The sequence below is a fragment of the Pristis pectinata genome, chromosome 1 (assembly GCF_009764475.1).
Source record: "Pristis pectinata isolate sPriPec2 chromosome 1, sPriPec2.1.pri, whole genome shotgun sequence".
NCBI lineage: Eukaryota > Metazoa > Chordata > Chondrichthyes > Rhinopristiformes > Pristidae > Pristis > Pristis pectinata.
The window spans coordinates 88935515-88952590 of NC_067405.1; the positions used below are offsets into that span (position 1 = coordinate 88935515).

At 43.0% G+C, this 17076-nt stretch overlaps 1 protein-coding gene across 1 annotated transcript; it reads left to right on the forward strand.

The window, feature by feature from the left end:
• The first annotated feature begins 15355 nt into the window (after positions 1-15355).
• prlh2r (prolactin releasing hormone 2 receptor) lies at positions 15356-16471 on the forward strand. Its single transcript, XM_052014092.1, has one exon. The coding sequence runs from the start codon at positions 15356-15358 to the stop codon at positions 16469-16471; it is 1116 nt and encodes a 371-aa protein (XP_051870052.1).
• Positions 16472-17076: the final 605 nt, after the last annotated feature.

Genomic DNA, 17076 nt, shown 5'->3' on the forward strand with positions numbered 1-17076 from the left:
GGCCCTATCCTTTCGCATCTCATCCTCCTACTCTTCACATACTTGTAGAACACCTTGGGGTTTTCCTTAATCCTGCCCGCCAAGGCCTTCTCATGTCCCCTTCTTGCTCTCCTAATCTCTTTCTTAAGTCCCTTCCTTTTAGCCTTGTACTCTTCCAGATCTCTAACATTACCTAGCTCTCTGTACCTTTCGTATGCTTTTCTTTCCTTTTGACTAGACTTATTATAGCCTTCGTACACCACGGTTCCTGTATCCTCTCGTGACTCCCCTGTCTCATCGGAACATGTCTGTGCAGAGCTCCACACAAATACCCCATGAATATTTGCCACATATTTTCCGTACTTTTCCCAGAGAGCATCTGTTCCCAATTTAATCTTCCAATTTCCTGCCTGAGAGCCTCATAATTCCCTTTACTCCAAGTAAACACCTTTCTAGTCTGTCTGTTCCTATCCCTCTCCAGTGCTAACATAAAGGAGATAGAATTATGAAGTTTAAAGGAGTTTTGCGGGGCAAGTATTTAACATAGACAGTGGTAGGTGCTTGGAATGGGCTGCAGGGAGGAGTGGTGGAAGCCCATATGACAGCAGCATTTAAGAGGCTTTTAGATAGACACCTGAATATGCAGGAAATGGAGAGATAGGGATCATGTGCAGGCAGAGGGATTTAGTTTAATTTGGCATTGTGTTTGGCATGGACATGGTGGGCTGAAGGGCCTGGGCCTGTGCCTGTGCTGTACTCCTCTATGTTCTATGTATAGTAGTACATTTGACTTGTTAACAACAAGATGGCAGTTACTATGACACCAAAGTTATGATGTGGATGCTCCTACTGTGGCCCCATTCCCTATCAGAATGTGGTTGAATATCCCGAAAGGCTGCAAAAGGAATGAAGGAATGAATTTGATAGGTATTTCATATTACAGGCCTCTTGAGCTCATCACATGCAATTTGATTTCAATCTCACTGAATGACTTGAAAGTCATTCACGGTTAATATCATTTTAATCATCTACACTATCTTCTCACAGACTAGTCTAAATACATTATTGGCACCTGTGTCAGATCAGTAGGAATTGTAAAATCATACCGCATGCAAAGAGACAATGGGCCCATTGAAAGAGCACCAAATTAGAGCAATTCCACCGTTCTTTTATCCTAACCCCTGCATAGATTTGCTGTTCAAGTAGTTATCCAACTCTCATTCTATTTTCCCCATTTCAGTGCATTCACTGAAACATTGAAAGGAACAATTCTCTCCTCTCCTCTTTGGGTCTTTTCCAGGTAGAGCATGTGAGGAGGAAAAAAATGTAAGGAAGCATCTCTGAATAAAATCTTGTCATTCTGTAATCGACGGTAGAAATTTTCTCTTGAACTCGAAGGTTATTAAATCCTTCTACCTATTTGGGTGCTCCATCTGCCATTCAAGCTGCTTGTAGCATTGAATGAAAAGAATAATTCCAATCCAATGAATAATCCAGGTTAGTCCCACACCTTTAAGATTTTTAATCCATTGTTAAAAAAATCCATCTTCTATAGAATGAAAAGAGAAGGCTTCTCTTTTGTTCTTCTTTCCTGCAACCACCAACTGATGCAGTTCCAAAGGCGCTGGGTGGGTTTTCCATGTCCTAATCCTACAGGCTATTGGCCAGATGTCACCCCAGACCACGAGCATGAATAGAATGACCATCTCTGAGGGAGGAAGCTTCCACAAACCTTCCTGATCCAAGCTTCACCCAACATGAAGCCAATGGATCTTCATCAGGAGAGGAACTTTGGCTCCACAACATCCTCCCAATCATCCAAGTTGTTTTTCCAGCCTCAGAATGTATATTAAATCATCATGAGCTACCAGCATGCATGGCAGTAAAGCTACCATTTGAACTATAGGGGTATGCAATCAGCTTCTATCTCAACATACCAATGTGCTCAAATCTCAGGAAGGAAGAAACTGTCCAACAGTCAATGTGTATGGAACAGGATTCTGAAATATCACCAAACCTGCAACCCTCTGTCTCCAATTCCACAGTCTTGTAACCTCTTGGAAGAGGCCAAACATACCTGTGTGAATTTATTGAATAAAAATGAAAAAAACTACAGATGTTGGGAATCTGATATAAAAACAAAATACTGGAAACACTCAGCGAGACTGGTAGCATCTGTAGAGGGAGAGACAATGAACATTTCAGTTTGAAGACCCTTAGAATTGGGAAAGAGACAAAACAAGGTTGGTTTAAGTTGCAGAGAGGGTGAGTGAGGGGTTGATAGGACAAAGGGAATATCCCTGATAGGGTGAGGACAGGGTTACTGGGAGGATAAGCTGTAGGTGAAGCATGTTCTGTTGTGACCTTATTAAACCACTTATCTTTCACAGAGTGTGAGATTTGCCCCATTCAGAAACCAGTCAGGAGTCACTGCAACAATATCCAAAAGGTAGGGAATCAGCTTTAGAGCAAGTTTCATCTGGATCATACAGAGGAAAAGAAACAAAATGATTACAAAATGCCAAGCTTCTCAATAGTTTTTAAAATTAAGCGGATAGCCAGCATTTACACGTGTTTTTCTCATCCTGGTTTGCATCCTAGTTGCCACAATTGCCTTCCCTGGAATCCCCAAAATTAAGGTTTAATCACTAAGTCACAGCTAAGAAAAACAGAATAGAAAAATCATAGGGGCTTTGAAGGACATTGCATATTCTTTGGATACATTGATTTCTTAGTAAAGTATTGGAAATGGACCTGGACTCACAGTTCAAAATCATCCACTTGGGTGACAAGGTAACTGCTCACAGTCCAATCAGCGAAGAAAGGCGGTTCTTTGCGGAGGTTGGACTGGGGTGGAAGTCTCCTGATGAAATCTCTCATATTTCAGAAGCAAGCCAATGTATGCAAAGAAAGTGAAAAAAAACACGCAAATTTCTTCCAAACAGCTTATGTTGTTCACAGCAGTGATCTGGAGATTTAACCTTAATTTTGGGAATTCCAAGCAACCCTGGTATGTTGTGAAATTGTCACGTACTGTATATCAAGGTTGGCAACCCGATCTGCATTGGAAGTTCTGAGACTTTGCAAGGTTGGATGCAGTGAAAAATACACTGTGGACCACAGGGATGCTGGCCACTGCGAGTGTATACCAGGGTCTATAAATTGCGAGGCTCACACCAAAGCATTGTCGGTTTTCCTTGTGTAATTCCATGCTGAACCGGACTGTTGATCTCAGAGTGGCATTACCTATCTGCGTTATACAATTTTCCACGGGTTTCTATATTAGCTCAGCAGGTATGAATCTTTGCAGCCAGCTCTTAAGAAGGTAGACCACAGTACAGGGAGCACTCTTCCAGCTACATGTGAGAATTGCCACTGAATGATTGGATGCTGCAGTGGCGGAGGGAGGTGGAGGAGTTCTGCCGAGGGCGTCAGAGAACAGTACCTGTCAGGGGGCCATAGACACACCTGGGGCTATAGCAAGGTGCTCTTGCCAGGCTTTGCCAGGAAAGACAAGGAGTATTTGTACGTAAGTGCCGTCAATAAAGGCTGCAAGGCAGGGAGATCCCTATGCACTCCCTCTCTGCTCTTGTGATCTAAAGGAAAAGAACAAGAATCTTCCTCTCCTTGAGCATGGAGTTTGTGTGACCTCCTGAATACAACAGTGAGCAGCAAACTGTGAGATGCGGTGGAGATCATCAGTAGCAAATGATCCTAAGGCTAACAAGTTGAGAGTGAGTGTTATCAGTGAGAATGGCACAGTGGCACAGCTGGTAGAGCTGCGGCCTCACAGCTCCAGAGACGCAGGTTCAATCTTAACCCCAGTTACTGTGTGTGTGGAGTTTGCACGTTCTCCCTGTGACTGCTTGTGTTTGCTCTCTGGGTGCTCCAGTTTCCTCCCACATCCCGAAGATGTGCAGATTGGTGGGTTAACTGGCCACTGTAACCTGTCCTTAGTGTGTAGGTGAGTTGTAGAATCTGGGAATGTGGAGAGAATTTAAAAAGTGGAGCTAATGTAAGATTAGAGTAATATGAGTGTTTGAAGTCAGCTCAGACCAGTGAGCTGAATGGCCTGTTTACATGTGCTATGACTGTATGACAATGAATACAGTTTGGGTGTTGGCCCTTTAGATAGCACAGTTTCAAGGAAAGAGCCCTAGTAAAGGTAATTTTTCAGTCCAGTGATGTTGAAATGGGTGCAAAGTTGCTTCAATCTGATTTTCAACAATTCAGCACTGTTTTGAAATCTGCATGAAGTTCTTTGCCAAGCTAGAGAGGTCAGAGGAAAGTTCACAAAGGATGCATTCACTGCCTGACTGTTCCCACAAGGTGATGAAGGACCCCATGCACATAAGAACTTTATATAACAAACTTATAATTTATTTGTACAATCTGTAGAGCACTCCAATAAACTAATAAACATTCCAGAACTTTTTTTGACTTTCAAGGGAATTAACATTGAAACTAGATCTATGAATCCTATCCCAGGCATTGTTATGCCTTGAGGAGGTGATATGGAATTCCCATTCCCACACCACAAGTGGCAAAATAAACATCATATGTTTCCAAGGCAGGAATTCCTTCTGGGAGCCGTGGTATTTATTATTAAAACAGGCCCGACTATGGAAAATTGAGCTAGGTCAGGATCTGGGAGCAAGAGCCCAGGAAGATGGACAAAAAGCCAATTCCTTTGACATTTATTTCCTGATTTTGGTCAATCACAATGAGTTTGTATGGAACTGATTCTAATAACATGATGCCCAGACTTCCAATTGTAAGCAGCTTGACTCCAGCTCCATAATTTACATCAAACTGACTCCAGCTCCACATTTGGAATCAAACTGACTCTGGCTCTAGGTTCTGGATCAAACTGACTCCGGCTCCAGGTTCTGGATCAAACTGACTCTGGCTCCAGGTTCTGGATCAAATTGACTCCAGCTCCATATTCTGCATCAAACTAACTCCAGCTCCACATTTTGTATAAAGCCCTCTCCAGTGAACAGTCCAAGATCACAGCCCTTGTCAGACTGGTATAAGGATCCTGTGAATTCAGCCACTCCTGTGCAAGGTGCCTGTGCTCGCATCTTCTGCAGACCTGGTGTGTTACTATCCATCCAGACTGTGCAGCTTGAGCTGCTCTCTCCCTCTCCACATTATTAGTTCACATGGAGAAGCTGTTCAACTAATCTGAGCTGAATGTCACTACCAACGTTGAAAGGACACGTTTGAGTCATCTGGCCATCCAACAGGTTGGTTAAAAGCTATCTTACTCTCACAGTGATTTAATACAGTGACAAACACAATTAATGATTATCAAAAGTGCAAGCATTTGTATATTTACTATTTAGATTGTCTGCAACAGTGTAAATCTTTTTAAAAAGTAGCTTGACTTGAGGGGGTCTTTTTCTAGTCTTACGTTCAAATAAAAATGGTTGTTAAGTCACAAATGGATATGAATTAATCAAAAATCACTCTATGATTTTTTATGTGGGCCTTATTTAAGTTAGAGTCTGGATGTGGTGTGATTGAACTGTGGCAGGGACTTCACAGGCTATAACCAGATGAAAGTCCAGCATTTTTTATTCATTTCACCAGCCTCTCCAGATTCAGGTGCCTGTGAGACTCAAGGACTGTGATACACAATGCATTTTAGTTGGAGAACTCACAAGCTACAAAAGTCCCAGTTGTGCACTCCCTGATTTTAGTCAATGCTCTCCATCTACGTCAGTCCCAGTCTAACTCCCTTTCCCAAAATTAATACGTCAAATAATCTCAGACCATACAATTCCATGACCAATGCACTCTGCTTTTGCCATTTCTAACACCCTATCTGCTTCAGACCCACAGCCTCTGCACATACTAGTCCCAATCTAATATCCTCTGTCTATACAATTCCTGATTTAACATTCTCTGCCTGTTCCTTTCCCACTCTAACCCTCGCTGCCTGCAGCATTCCCACTCCATGGATTCTCCACACACTCCTGCGCCCCCCCCCCAACCAAGTTCTTGTCCAGCGACCCACATACGATCCTGACCTCTTGGGGAGTTGATGGAAATATCCACCTATACGCTAGTGGCAATTTACAGTATCCAATTAAACTACCAACCACACACCTTGGATGTGGGAGAGAACCAGAGCACCCAGAGGAAATCCATGCAGTCATAGGGAGACTGTGCAAACTCCACACTGACTGCACCAGAGGTCAGGATCAAAGCTGGGTCGCTGGAGCTGTGAGGAGGAGCTCTATCAGCTGTGCCACTGTGAAAGCCTAAAATCATTTTGATTTTTTTAAAAAAAGTTGTTTAAGTTGTGTATCAAGGAGCTGGCATTTTCTCCTTGTCCACAGCTCTAGGTCTTCCTTATTTTGTATTGGTTGCTGCTGCTTACCAAGGCAAGCATTATGCTTCCTCAACCTGCCTTGCAAGGATTTCTGAATAGCAGCCCCATACAACTGTACTCTTGCACTTGACTCATGTGGCATCATTCAGATTCTAATGTCTCAGCCATTATTTCCTTCTGTAGTACATCACTTCTAACTTACCTCCATTAAATTGTACCAGGCACATTTCTATCTATTGGTTTTCACTTTCCTGATCCTTGCTGCTATGCAGTTTGCTATTTATTACATTGGCAATTTGATTTTTAATTGTCTGCAATCTCTGAAAATTCTATTCTCTTGACTGGTTACATATAAGTGGAAATGGAATGGTCCTAATTCTGATCCCTTGAGAATCCCATTCCTTTTAAATACATCAAACCAGCCAGTGCATCAGCATAATTATAGTTAAGGTACAATCTATTAGCTTCAGTATCAGGTACCCTGTCTGTGTGACTTGTATGAAAACTGCCATGTACAGTATTGGCATGAGGCATTCACATGTGAATAGATGAGCCAACTTCCTGAAATGAAAGATGTCATTTATTTGAAAATCACAAGACAACAGTTGCTGGAGATCTGAAATAAAAGCAGAAAGTACTGGAAACACTCAGCAGCATTTGTTGAGAGAGAAACAGTTAACTTTTGGGATCAAAGATCTTTCATCAAAACTGGTGAATAGTCATCAGAAGGGTTTTCAATCTGAGCGTTAACCCTGTTTCTCTGTCCACAGACACTGCTTGACCTGTTGGATGCTTCCAGCATCTTATGCTTTTATTTCTCATTGATTTGTACTAAAATAGAAACTATATTTTTTCCTATTAAGTAAGTCCTTTGGCTGTGATGCATTTTGGAATATCCTACAGATGTGAAGAACTTGCACTTCATGATCGCTTGCAGGACCTCAGCAAGTCCCAAAGGATTATACGGTCACTGAGTTACTTTTTGAGGTGTAGTCACTGTTGTTAGATAGGAAATGTGGCAATTACAATGTGCAGAGCTGAGTTCGAAACACATGAATTCTAGGAGCAGGACTAGTCCATGTAGCCCTTTGTGCCTGTTCTGTCCGTCAAAGGTTAGAGCAGATCTTTTACATCAGCAGCACCCTCCTGCACTAACCCAATAATCCCTTGATTCCCCTGACACCCAAAAAGCTATGGATCTCGTTCTGTCTTGAATATACTGAGTGACTAAGCCTCCACAGTCTTTGTGGATAGTGAATTCCAAAGACCTGAGTGAAGAAACCAGTGTTTTGTAAAGTTGCAACGTAACGTTTATATTTCATGCCACGACCTAAGAAGGCAAGCATGCTACACACCTCCTTCACTACCCAATTGACCTGTGTTGCCAGTTTCAGGGAATTATGGACTTGAACCCCAAGGTCCTTTTCTTCATCAACAATCCTTAGCACCCTACCATTTACTATATATGTCCTACCACTATTTAACTTCCCAAAATGCATCACCACACACTTGTCGGGATTAAATTCCATCCGCCAATGCTCTGCCCAACTTTCCATCTGACCCATATCCTACTTTAGCCTTAGACAACCTTCCTCGCTATCCACAACACCACCAACTTTCATGTCATCTGCAAACTTACTAATTATACCTCCTACATTCACATCCATTATATATCACAAATAACGATGGTCCAGCACTGATCCCTGCAGTATACCACTGGTCACAGACTTCCAATCAGGAAGGCATTCCTCTATCACCAAGCCAACTTCGGATCCAATTTACCAGCTTGCCTTGGATCCCCTGTGCCTGAACCTTTTGGATCAGTCTATCATTTGGAACCTTATCAAATACCTTACTAAACTCCATAGAGACAACGTCTACCTTCATCAATCTTCTTAGTTACCTCCTCAATAAACTCAATCAATTCTTAGAGGGCCGAACAGTATAAATCAGTGTATTTCCAGTGTTTACTGTGTTGCCAGTGCAGAGCTCGGGTGCATTGCTAGTGTTTATTGAATTGCCAGTGCTCACTGTATCGTCAATGCCAAGAGTGGTCAGAGTATGGAACTTCTTACCGTGGGGAGTACAGTAGTTAAAGTGAAGATAGTAAAGTGAACATTTAAGGAAATGAAGTAACCAACTGTGGGAGGAAGAGAAACTAAGAGCTGATAAGGTGAATTAAGAGAGGAGGCTTCAGTGGAGCACAGTCTCCACTATGGGGCTATTGGGATATATGGTCCTACATGCATGCTGTACATTCTAGAGAACAAATAGGAAATGCAAATTTGCTATCACCCATTTTAAACCACTGCATCAAGTCAGCAACCCACCAAAGATCACCACTGGCATTGCTGTTCATGGGCCCAAGACAGCTCCATGTTTCAACCACAGCAGTGTGACCTGAAATGGATTGTTATTTTCTCGATCTCCAGTGGTGTCATGCACACATGCCACAGGTTTGGAGCCAGTCATGAGAAGCGAGTTTCCAGTGAATCAGCTGCCCGTTTTCACACCATTCCTGAACTGCTCACTCCCAGCTCCCTCAGAACTTGCTGCAGGGACCAGTTCCACTTCTTACAGATTTATTAGAGTTAACAGTCTGCATTTACTGCTATGATGATTTAACGTTATGGTTTATGGTTCCATCAGGCCTGTAGGAGTGAGTTGTAAAATATGTTATCTTTCCCTGGTGGTGAAATAATAATAATTTAATGTCCTGTAATTACAGAACAAATCTCTGAGGTAATATGAAGACTGGAATTAGTTCAGGTGAGTGTATGTGGAATGACCTGAGGGGCAAGTTTTTACATAGAGAATGGTTGGTATCTGGAACGCGCTGCAGAGTAGTGGAATCAGATATGATCACTATGTTTAAAGAGGCATTTGGACAGACACTTAAATAGGCAAGGCATAGGATTGGCCCTAATGTGGGCAAATGGGATTAAAAGATTGGCATGGACATGGGCCAAAGGGTCTGTTGCTATGCTATATGACCGGCTGAACTTCAGTGTTGATATTTTGTGCACTGTCTGTTGTGCTAGGCTCTATCTATCTGTTTCGTTCTACAGAGGTAGCGGTGCCATGCCATTTAACACCTGAACACTTTTACATCCTTCTGATGCTAGATGTAAAAGTCACATCTAAGGCAGGAGAAATGAGGGAGAGGTGGCCAAGAAGCAAGGGGTCATAAGGAGTGGGAGGGTTATCAGATGATTTGGGGCCAAGGTCAGGTGGGGCATGGCTAGGTAGACCCTGCAGGAGGTAGGATCTTGGACTGAGAAAAGCACATGGAGTTTTCTGGCTGGGAGATTTACCACAGAAAGCTTTGGAGGCTAAGTTGCTAAATATACCTACTTCAAGACACAAAAGGCATCAAGGAAAAAGGGTAGAGAGCAGGGATATGCTATTGAGATAGAGGAGCAGAATGATCATATTGAATGGTGGATTAGGCTTGAAGGGTGAACAATCTACTCCCACATATTTTTCTAAATGTTTGATCTAAAGCAGAGATCCTCAAACCCTTTTTTTGCTGTGGTCCGCTTTAAGGAGATTTTTTCTACCCGTTATAAATACTCAGTTATAACATTGATCTCCAGACTTCAATATTGCTCCCTCCCACCTTCTAATTTTAACACACTCTCTAAGCTCAGCTTCAAAATCTAGATGCTAAACGATGAATCATGAAAGCTTAAGATTTTATATTTGGATGAAATTGATTTCCATGCTCTTGATAAACTAGGCGAACCTGATTATGGATAAATGGGAGATGTTCACAGAAGGCTACAATGATAGAGAAATGGTTTATGCTCCTGAGTCATAAGAACTTTAGTTGCCAAAAAAAGTCATGGATGGTTAATGAGCCAAGGAGCAACATTTAAAAAAAGCACGTCACAAAAAAAAGGTGAAAACCGATACAGATCCTGATGTCTGGGATAGATACAAATAATAGCACAAGGTGACAGCTTGCAAGAGCTACAGAAATGGGTGGAAATAAACTTGCAATGAATACCAGAAGCAACACAAACATGTTTTTGCAACTATATTAGGAGATGGAGTGTGGATAAAAGCAAAGTGGGCCTCTTATAAACAAATAACAGTGAAATTGTAAATGAAAATTAAAAAAAATCAGTAATCACACTGAAAGAAAAGGATGAACATCTAGATATCCCCTGATAACAGTTAAATCAGGGACTGGGACTTGCTGAAGCTAGAAGAATCAAAATAATGCTGATGAAGAAAAGAAAGGGAGTGAAGAATGATAACCAGCCAGGACACGATGGTTTTCAAACCAGGATCTAAAGGTGACAACATTGCTTTTGCTCTAACTATAATATTCCAAAATTCCTTTCAATTCAGGAACCACTAACATAATCGATAAAAATATTACAATTCAGATTAGCATTTCTTTCTCAACTACTCTGAATAAATATGAGCAGAAATTTATGGATTGACACAGACTGCCTGGGCCAGCTGGCCTGAACCAGCTTTTATGTACTGCCCAAGTCCCCTCTCACCCTCCACACCTAACTCTCTCTATTCCTTTATCCTCCACATGTTCATCAAGGTTTCCCCTAAATACATTTATGTTCTTTTTCACTCCATGTGTTAGTGTGTTGAACATCCTCACCAATCTTTGGATACAGATGTTCTTTAAGAATTCCATAATGGGTTTACTGCTGACTCTTTTTTTTTTGGCCTCCATCTCTGGACTCTTCCACAAGTGGATACAACCTATGTACCTATCAAAGTTTTGCATCATTTTAAAGATTTCTATTGGGTTACCCCTCTGCCTTTCCTTACCTCAAGTTCCAAGTTGTGTGGCCCCTTCTGATAAGTAAATCCTCTCAGTTTTGCTCTAATGCTGGCTCTCCTGTACCATAACACCATTTCCCACCTTGATTCTACATCCACTGATGAGTTCCCATTGATACTCAGCCTCCACAGCTTTCTTAGGGAATCTCCCATTCATCTTTTCCAAACACTGAATATTTCTGACATCCGGAAATATCCAAATGGGAAAAGTTGACCAAAACTGTGGAAAAGTATTCAAAATATTTTAAGAAAATATGGGAAAAAATCTAATATCTAAAATCACTCAAAATCATTCTGATAAATGAAAATCATAGAAAGTCCAAAAATAAAACCATAATAAGTTATCTTAAAGACATAATAATAAGACCATAATCCCAAGCAGCTACTCTCCTCCACTGAGGTCACAGGAGGTCTGACTTGATACAATTTGTTTGACCTGAGTCTACAGGGTAGGGGATTGGTACATCTTTGTGCACAGACACAGCACTCCAAAAGGGATGCAGTGACCAAGCATGGTTGTTGAGTTGCCTGCACACAGCCGACAGGAAGTTTGGGGCTTCTGTGGTCATGCACACTTGCTCAGGAATCTCGAATCTGCTGGCACACGTGGGCTAGAAGCTGGCAGTGCCATATGGAGATTCTCACAAGATCCGGCCCAACATCTCTTCTGAAAGACGGCATCAAGACTGTTCAGTATTAGACAGTTCCACAGGTTGTACTTCGCTGCAGCTGATGCTGCCACAGTGAAGTAATTTCATTATGGAGATGAACACAAATTATGGGAAAGTCAGTGCTGAGGGGACAACATGTAATTAATCCAGAAAATCACAATCCAAATTAGCATTTGTTTTGACAGCTATTCTAAATTAAAAATGAACAGAAAAGGATGGAGCAACCTCATCATTTTATGAAGTATTGTTTATCTTTGTTCATTTGCTTAGATCAGCTTTGCCTTGATTTTCTTTTAGCCTGGCTTTTGTTCTAGACAAGTCTATGATGAGGATTTATGGGATTTTAATTGCACCTTGTATTGAGTACCATCCATTCATCTGGACCAATCCAGTTGCGAGAAACAACAGCACATTGTAAATCCCTTCCACACAGTCTCAGAACCTTTATGATTCATACTGATGTCAAATGTGACAGCTTAAGGCACTGACTCTTGCTTCTATTTTATGCTTTGAGAACAGCTTAGTTGTGCCCATCCAGGCCTTTATATTCCACCCCCACCCCCCCACTCCTCACACCCACACACAAGAACAGAGGGACTCCATGCAGTCTGTCAAGCCTGTTACTATATTCGAATAGGTCACAGTTGATTTGTTTTTTAACTCCATCTGGCTGTGACTATTAACACCTTTAACCAATGAAAATCTATTATTATCAGTTATGATATTGTTCATGGGAATCCTCACCTCTCCCCCAACAGGTTGGAGCTCCTAGCCACCCTTCTTCCTGACGTTAGCGCTGATTGATCTACACTAACCTTAAGGTGACGGTGTCATGTCTGGACTCACCCAGTCATGGGGGATATTTCTCCCCATCTGCCCTTCTGAGTAGTTGGATCGCATCCTGTGACTGACCTGTTTTGAAGTTCCAATCACTGCCATTCAACTAGAGTCCTGGATAACATTTTGGGGGAAGTCTCAAAAATGCCCTCAAAGGAAAATATTTAAAAATAAGGATTGCGCATTTAAAACAAAGATGAGGCAATTTCTTTTTTGCCCTCAGGGGTCTTTGGAACTCTCTTTCTCAAAGGGCATTGCAAGCAGAGTATTTGAATATATTTATGGCAGATGGATTCTTGAAACACAAGGGAAGTCACTTGAGGTAGACAAGAATGTGGAGATGAGGCTGCAATTAGATCAAATGGTCTACTCCTGCTCCTAATTTGTATGTTAGCTTTACAGGGAACTGAATTCTCCCTCACACAGATGTGCATTTGGAACATAAGAACTGTATCAATGGCAACAGGCTCCAGAGCTCCATCAAGCCTGTTCCACGATTCTCTTAGATTATGGGAGATCTGTTCATTTACCAAACTTGCAACACACTTCCCCTTCTCCACCATAAAGCCATTGACTTCATTCTTAAAAGTTTCAGATCTCCTGCAGCATCCAACAGGTCTTTGGGGGAGTTAGTCCCAGATTTCTACTAGTGTGTGTGTGTGCGTGCGTGCGTGTGTGTGAGTTTGTACGTGTGTTTGAGAAGATGTGTTGTCTGATCAGCTTAACACCAATGTTAAGATTAAACCCCCTCTTTCTTGGTTTACCAGCCCACTGTGAGGCAATTATTTCTCCATATCTATGCCTTTTAATATTTTAAATGCTCTGATCAGATTACAACCTTTAACCCATATGCAACACTTCAAATGTCAAATAGGTAAAATAATTCAGCTTCGGAACCATTTGCTTGAAATTGCTGCTGATGGTCAACCTAATTTGCACAATTTTTTTACCTCTGCTCTTTCAAGTTGCTAATAAAATTATAATAAACCATTCTTGTTTAATCAGTGTTGTTTGCTCAACATTCTCTCTGCACACCTTTCAATAAGATGTATGGAATGGTATTAATATTAATTGAATGAAGCTGCCCACTCAGTTCTTGAGGTTGCCTCACAGAACACAGGACGTGTTTGTTTGTTCCGAACATTTAAAAAAGGAATTAGTTATACAAACATATGTACATAGGAACAGAGGCAGTCTATATGGCCCCTTGAGCCTTTTCTGCCATTCAATAACATCATAAATGTATTTATTTTTCATAGGTTTTTTACAACAGAGAAGGAGGTCCTTTAACCCATCAAGTCTATGCCAGCTCTCAGAGCAATCCCATCAATCCCATTTCCCCTCTTATCTCCCTGCTGCCTATTCTTTCTCACATCAACACCCCCTGATTTTCCTGATGCTCACCTACATGAGGTGGGTAATGACCTACGGCACGTCTCTGGGATGTGGGAGGAAACCGGAGCACTCGGGGGAAACCCGCGAGGGCACAGGGAGAATGTGCAGGATTTATGTGGCACATTTCACATCCTCGGGTTATCCCATAGGACTTCACAACTTCACCTGCTTGGAGTGTGACAATTCAAGGGTAAGCTTGTGCGGAGAAAGATCCCAAGAACAATGAGATAATGACCAGATCATCATTTTTAAACAATGTGAGTTAAGGGATAAATATTGTCTAGAGCATCAGGGAGAACCCATACCCCCATCACCACTCATCTTCATTAAAATAGTGTTGTGGGATCTGGGTAAATGGGAACCTCGGTCTAATGTCATCTCAGTTCAAAACCTCAAGGGAGGGTGTTGTTGACCAGGGGGGAACATCGAATTGAAAGTTTTCTGAATTCTTCTGGGCTCTTTGGAACTCCTCCTCCCGAGAGCCCCGTGATGGATGAAAGTCTTGGGTGAGCCACATAGATCAGAATGATCCCAGGATCAATCCCTGGATTGTACCGGGTGAGTTGGCTCCTATGGCCTAACGCTACAGTTGGAGCCTTAGGGGTGGGATTGGAAGATGTGCTGGCCATTGTCCAGGGTTCCGCTGCCTACCACAGAGGAATGGATGTCAATCTTAGTTAGCTGTGACCCAGAGATAGGAGACTTCCCAGACCTCCACCTCCTAGAAGGTCAAGGTCAGCAGGTGCCACCACACTTGCTTCATAGGCTACCCTGGGCAGATATCGGCATTGATTCATTGTCACTGCTAGAACTTCTGACCCAACTATCCTATGGGAGCACCTTCAAGTCAAGTCAAGTCGAGTTTATGTGCACAATGACGGTGAGGTACAGGTACAATGAGAAACCTGCTTGCAGCAGCATCACAGGCATGTAGATTCAGACAACACACAGAATATAAATTATACAAGACAATGAAGAGAAAAAAAGACATTAGGGCCAAGAAAACACAATCAGAGACAGGTCCATGGTGGTGCAAGAGGTGATTTGTGGTGTTCCATTGCTGAGGTAGGGTTAGGCTTGCCCTGCAATGGCCCACCACCACCTGCTTAAGATGCCAAGAGGTGGGCAACAAATGCCAGTCTTGCCCATCATGCCCACAAAATGTGTAAAATACATCACTTGGGAAAAGGTTATCACTTCTAGAGAGATTGTTTCTCGATGTAAAGAGCAACAGTGGAAGAAATGTGGGTCAATGCCTGAAATTACTGAGCAGTTGATGGCACATGAATTATTCTGTACTTTCCACGCAGGTGAGCCGATGATGACCTTAAACGAATCTGGTGTCTGGGCCATGGCCCTGAACGGGTCAATGTGCGATGTGACCATGTCTCCCATGTTCTCGGGCATTTGCCTGCTCTTGGAGTTGAAGCCCTTTTTCATTCTGCTCTACGCGGTGCTGGTGATTGTGGCATGTGGCGGTAACCTCCTCCTCCTGGCTCACATCGCTACCACCAAGAAGCTCCACACCACCACCAACTTCCTCATCGGCAACCTGGCCGCCTCTGACCTGGTGATGTGTATCTTCTGCGTCCCGATGACGGCTTCCTACGCGTTCGAGAGCCAGGGCTGGCTCTTTGGGATCTTCATGTGCTACTTTATAAAGCTGATGCAGTCCACCACCGTCTTTGTGTCTGTCTTGTCCCTCACTGCCATTGCCGTGGATAGATACGTGGTGGTGGTGTATCCAATTCACCGCAGAATTAGACCGCGTTCCTGTGCCTATATCATCATATTAATCTGGATGGTCTCCATTGGCATCTCGATGCCAACTCCCCTGCACACCCAATATATGAACATAAACCAGCTGGGGTTCAATATGATCATCTGCGAGGAGATTTGGTACAAATTGGAGAAGCAAAGTCTGTTGTACTCCTGCACCGTGTTCCTGTTGTTCTACATGCTCCCACTCTGCGCTGTTTCCATCTCCTACTGTGCCATTTCATGCCATCTGAAGAAGAGAAAGGTTCCAGGCACTGCCTTGTACAGCCACGAGAAGTGGTCGAGGAAGAAGAGGAGGACCTTTTGCATGCTCCTTATCTCCGTCCTCTCCTTTGCACTCTGCTGGATGCCTCTGCAGACGGTAAACCTGATATGGGACATTGACCAGAACATCATAGACAAAACCTATGTGGATGTGATCCAGGTGTCATGCCACTTGCTCGCCATGAGTTCTGCCTGTTACAACCCCTTCATCTATGCCTCTCTCCACGACAAGTTCCGGCTCCACCTGCGCAACCTGTTGACTCGGAACAAGAAGCAGGGCAGTAGCACCATGTCCAGTCAAACTTCCCGCTTGAACACCTGCACCTCGCTGGATGTGCCCACGCTCATCGACAGCAACCTGAAGAGGAAGTTCCCTCTGCAATGGAGCGCCTGATGGGAACAGCTTGGCTGGGGCCACTGAAGTTACTGCCTCCCATCATGAGCCCAGAAGTGGGACTTCCCCATTGCAAGTCAATGGGTCCCATTGTATTGCTGCAATGTTGAACACAGATTTCTGCTTAGTCCCTCTCCCCACTCAGCTACGGTTGGCCTCCAGGGTGGAACCAGAGAATAGAGAACACCAAGCAGGATTGGAACAGGTTGAATTGGTATTGGCTCTGCTGACAATCAAAATAAGTAACTGCCTTGTCATCAGACAGAGAGGCAGAAGATTGTCCATTCCACACTGCAGAATACATCAGTCCATTGAGACAACGTACCTCCAACACCAGCTGACGCAAAGCAGGTCACAGGTGAGCTGCCGGACATACACCCTCTGAGGCAAGAAAACAACATACCTCTGTCGCGTGGCCTTTAGATGCCTGCTCGACCTGTAGATTTCCAGCAGGTCTCTGCTCAATTCTTAAAGGAAACAATGTTTGAGGTGGTTGAAAGGAGGAGATCTGGACCCTTTGCTGATCAGCTTGATTGGATCAGATGATGACAGCTGAGGAGAATTAATGAAGAAATGGGGAAAGTTCTTCAGGGTAGATAGAAATT

Bases quoted from the DNA above. Each gene is read 5' to 3' on its own strand.
- prlh2r (XM_052014092.1), top strand. From the start codon at position 15,356: ATGACCTTAAACGAATCTGGTGTCTGGGCCATGGCCCTGAACGGGTCA.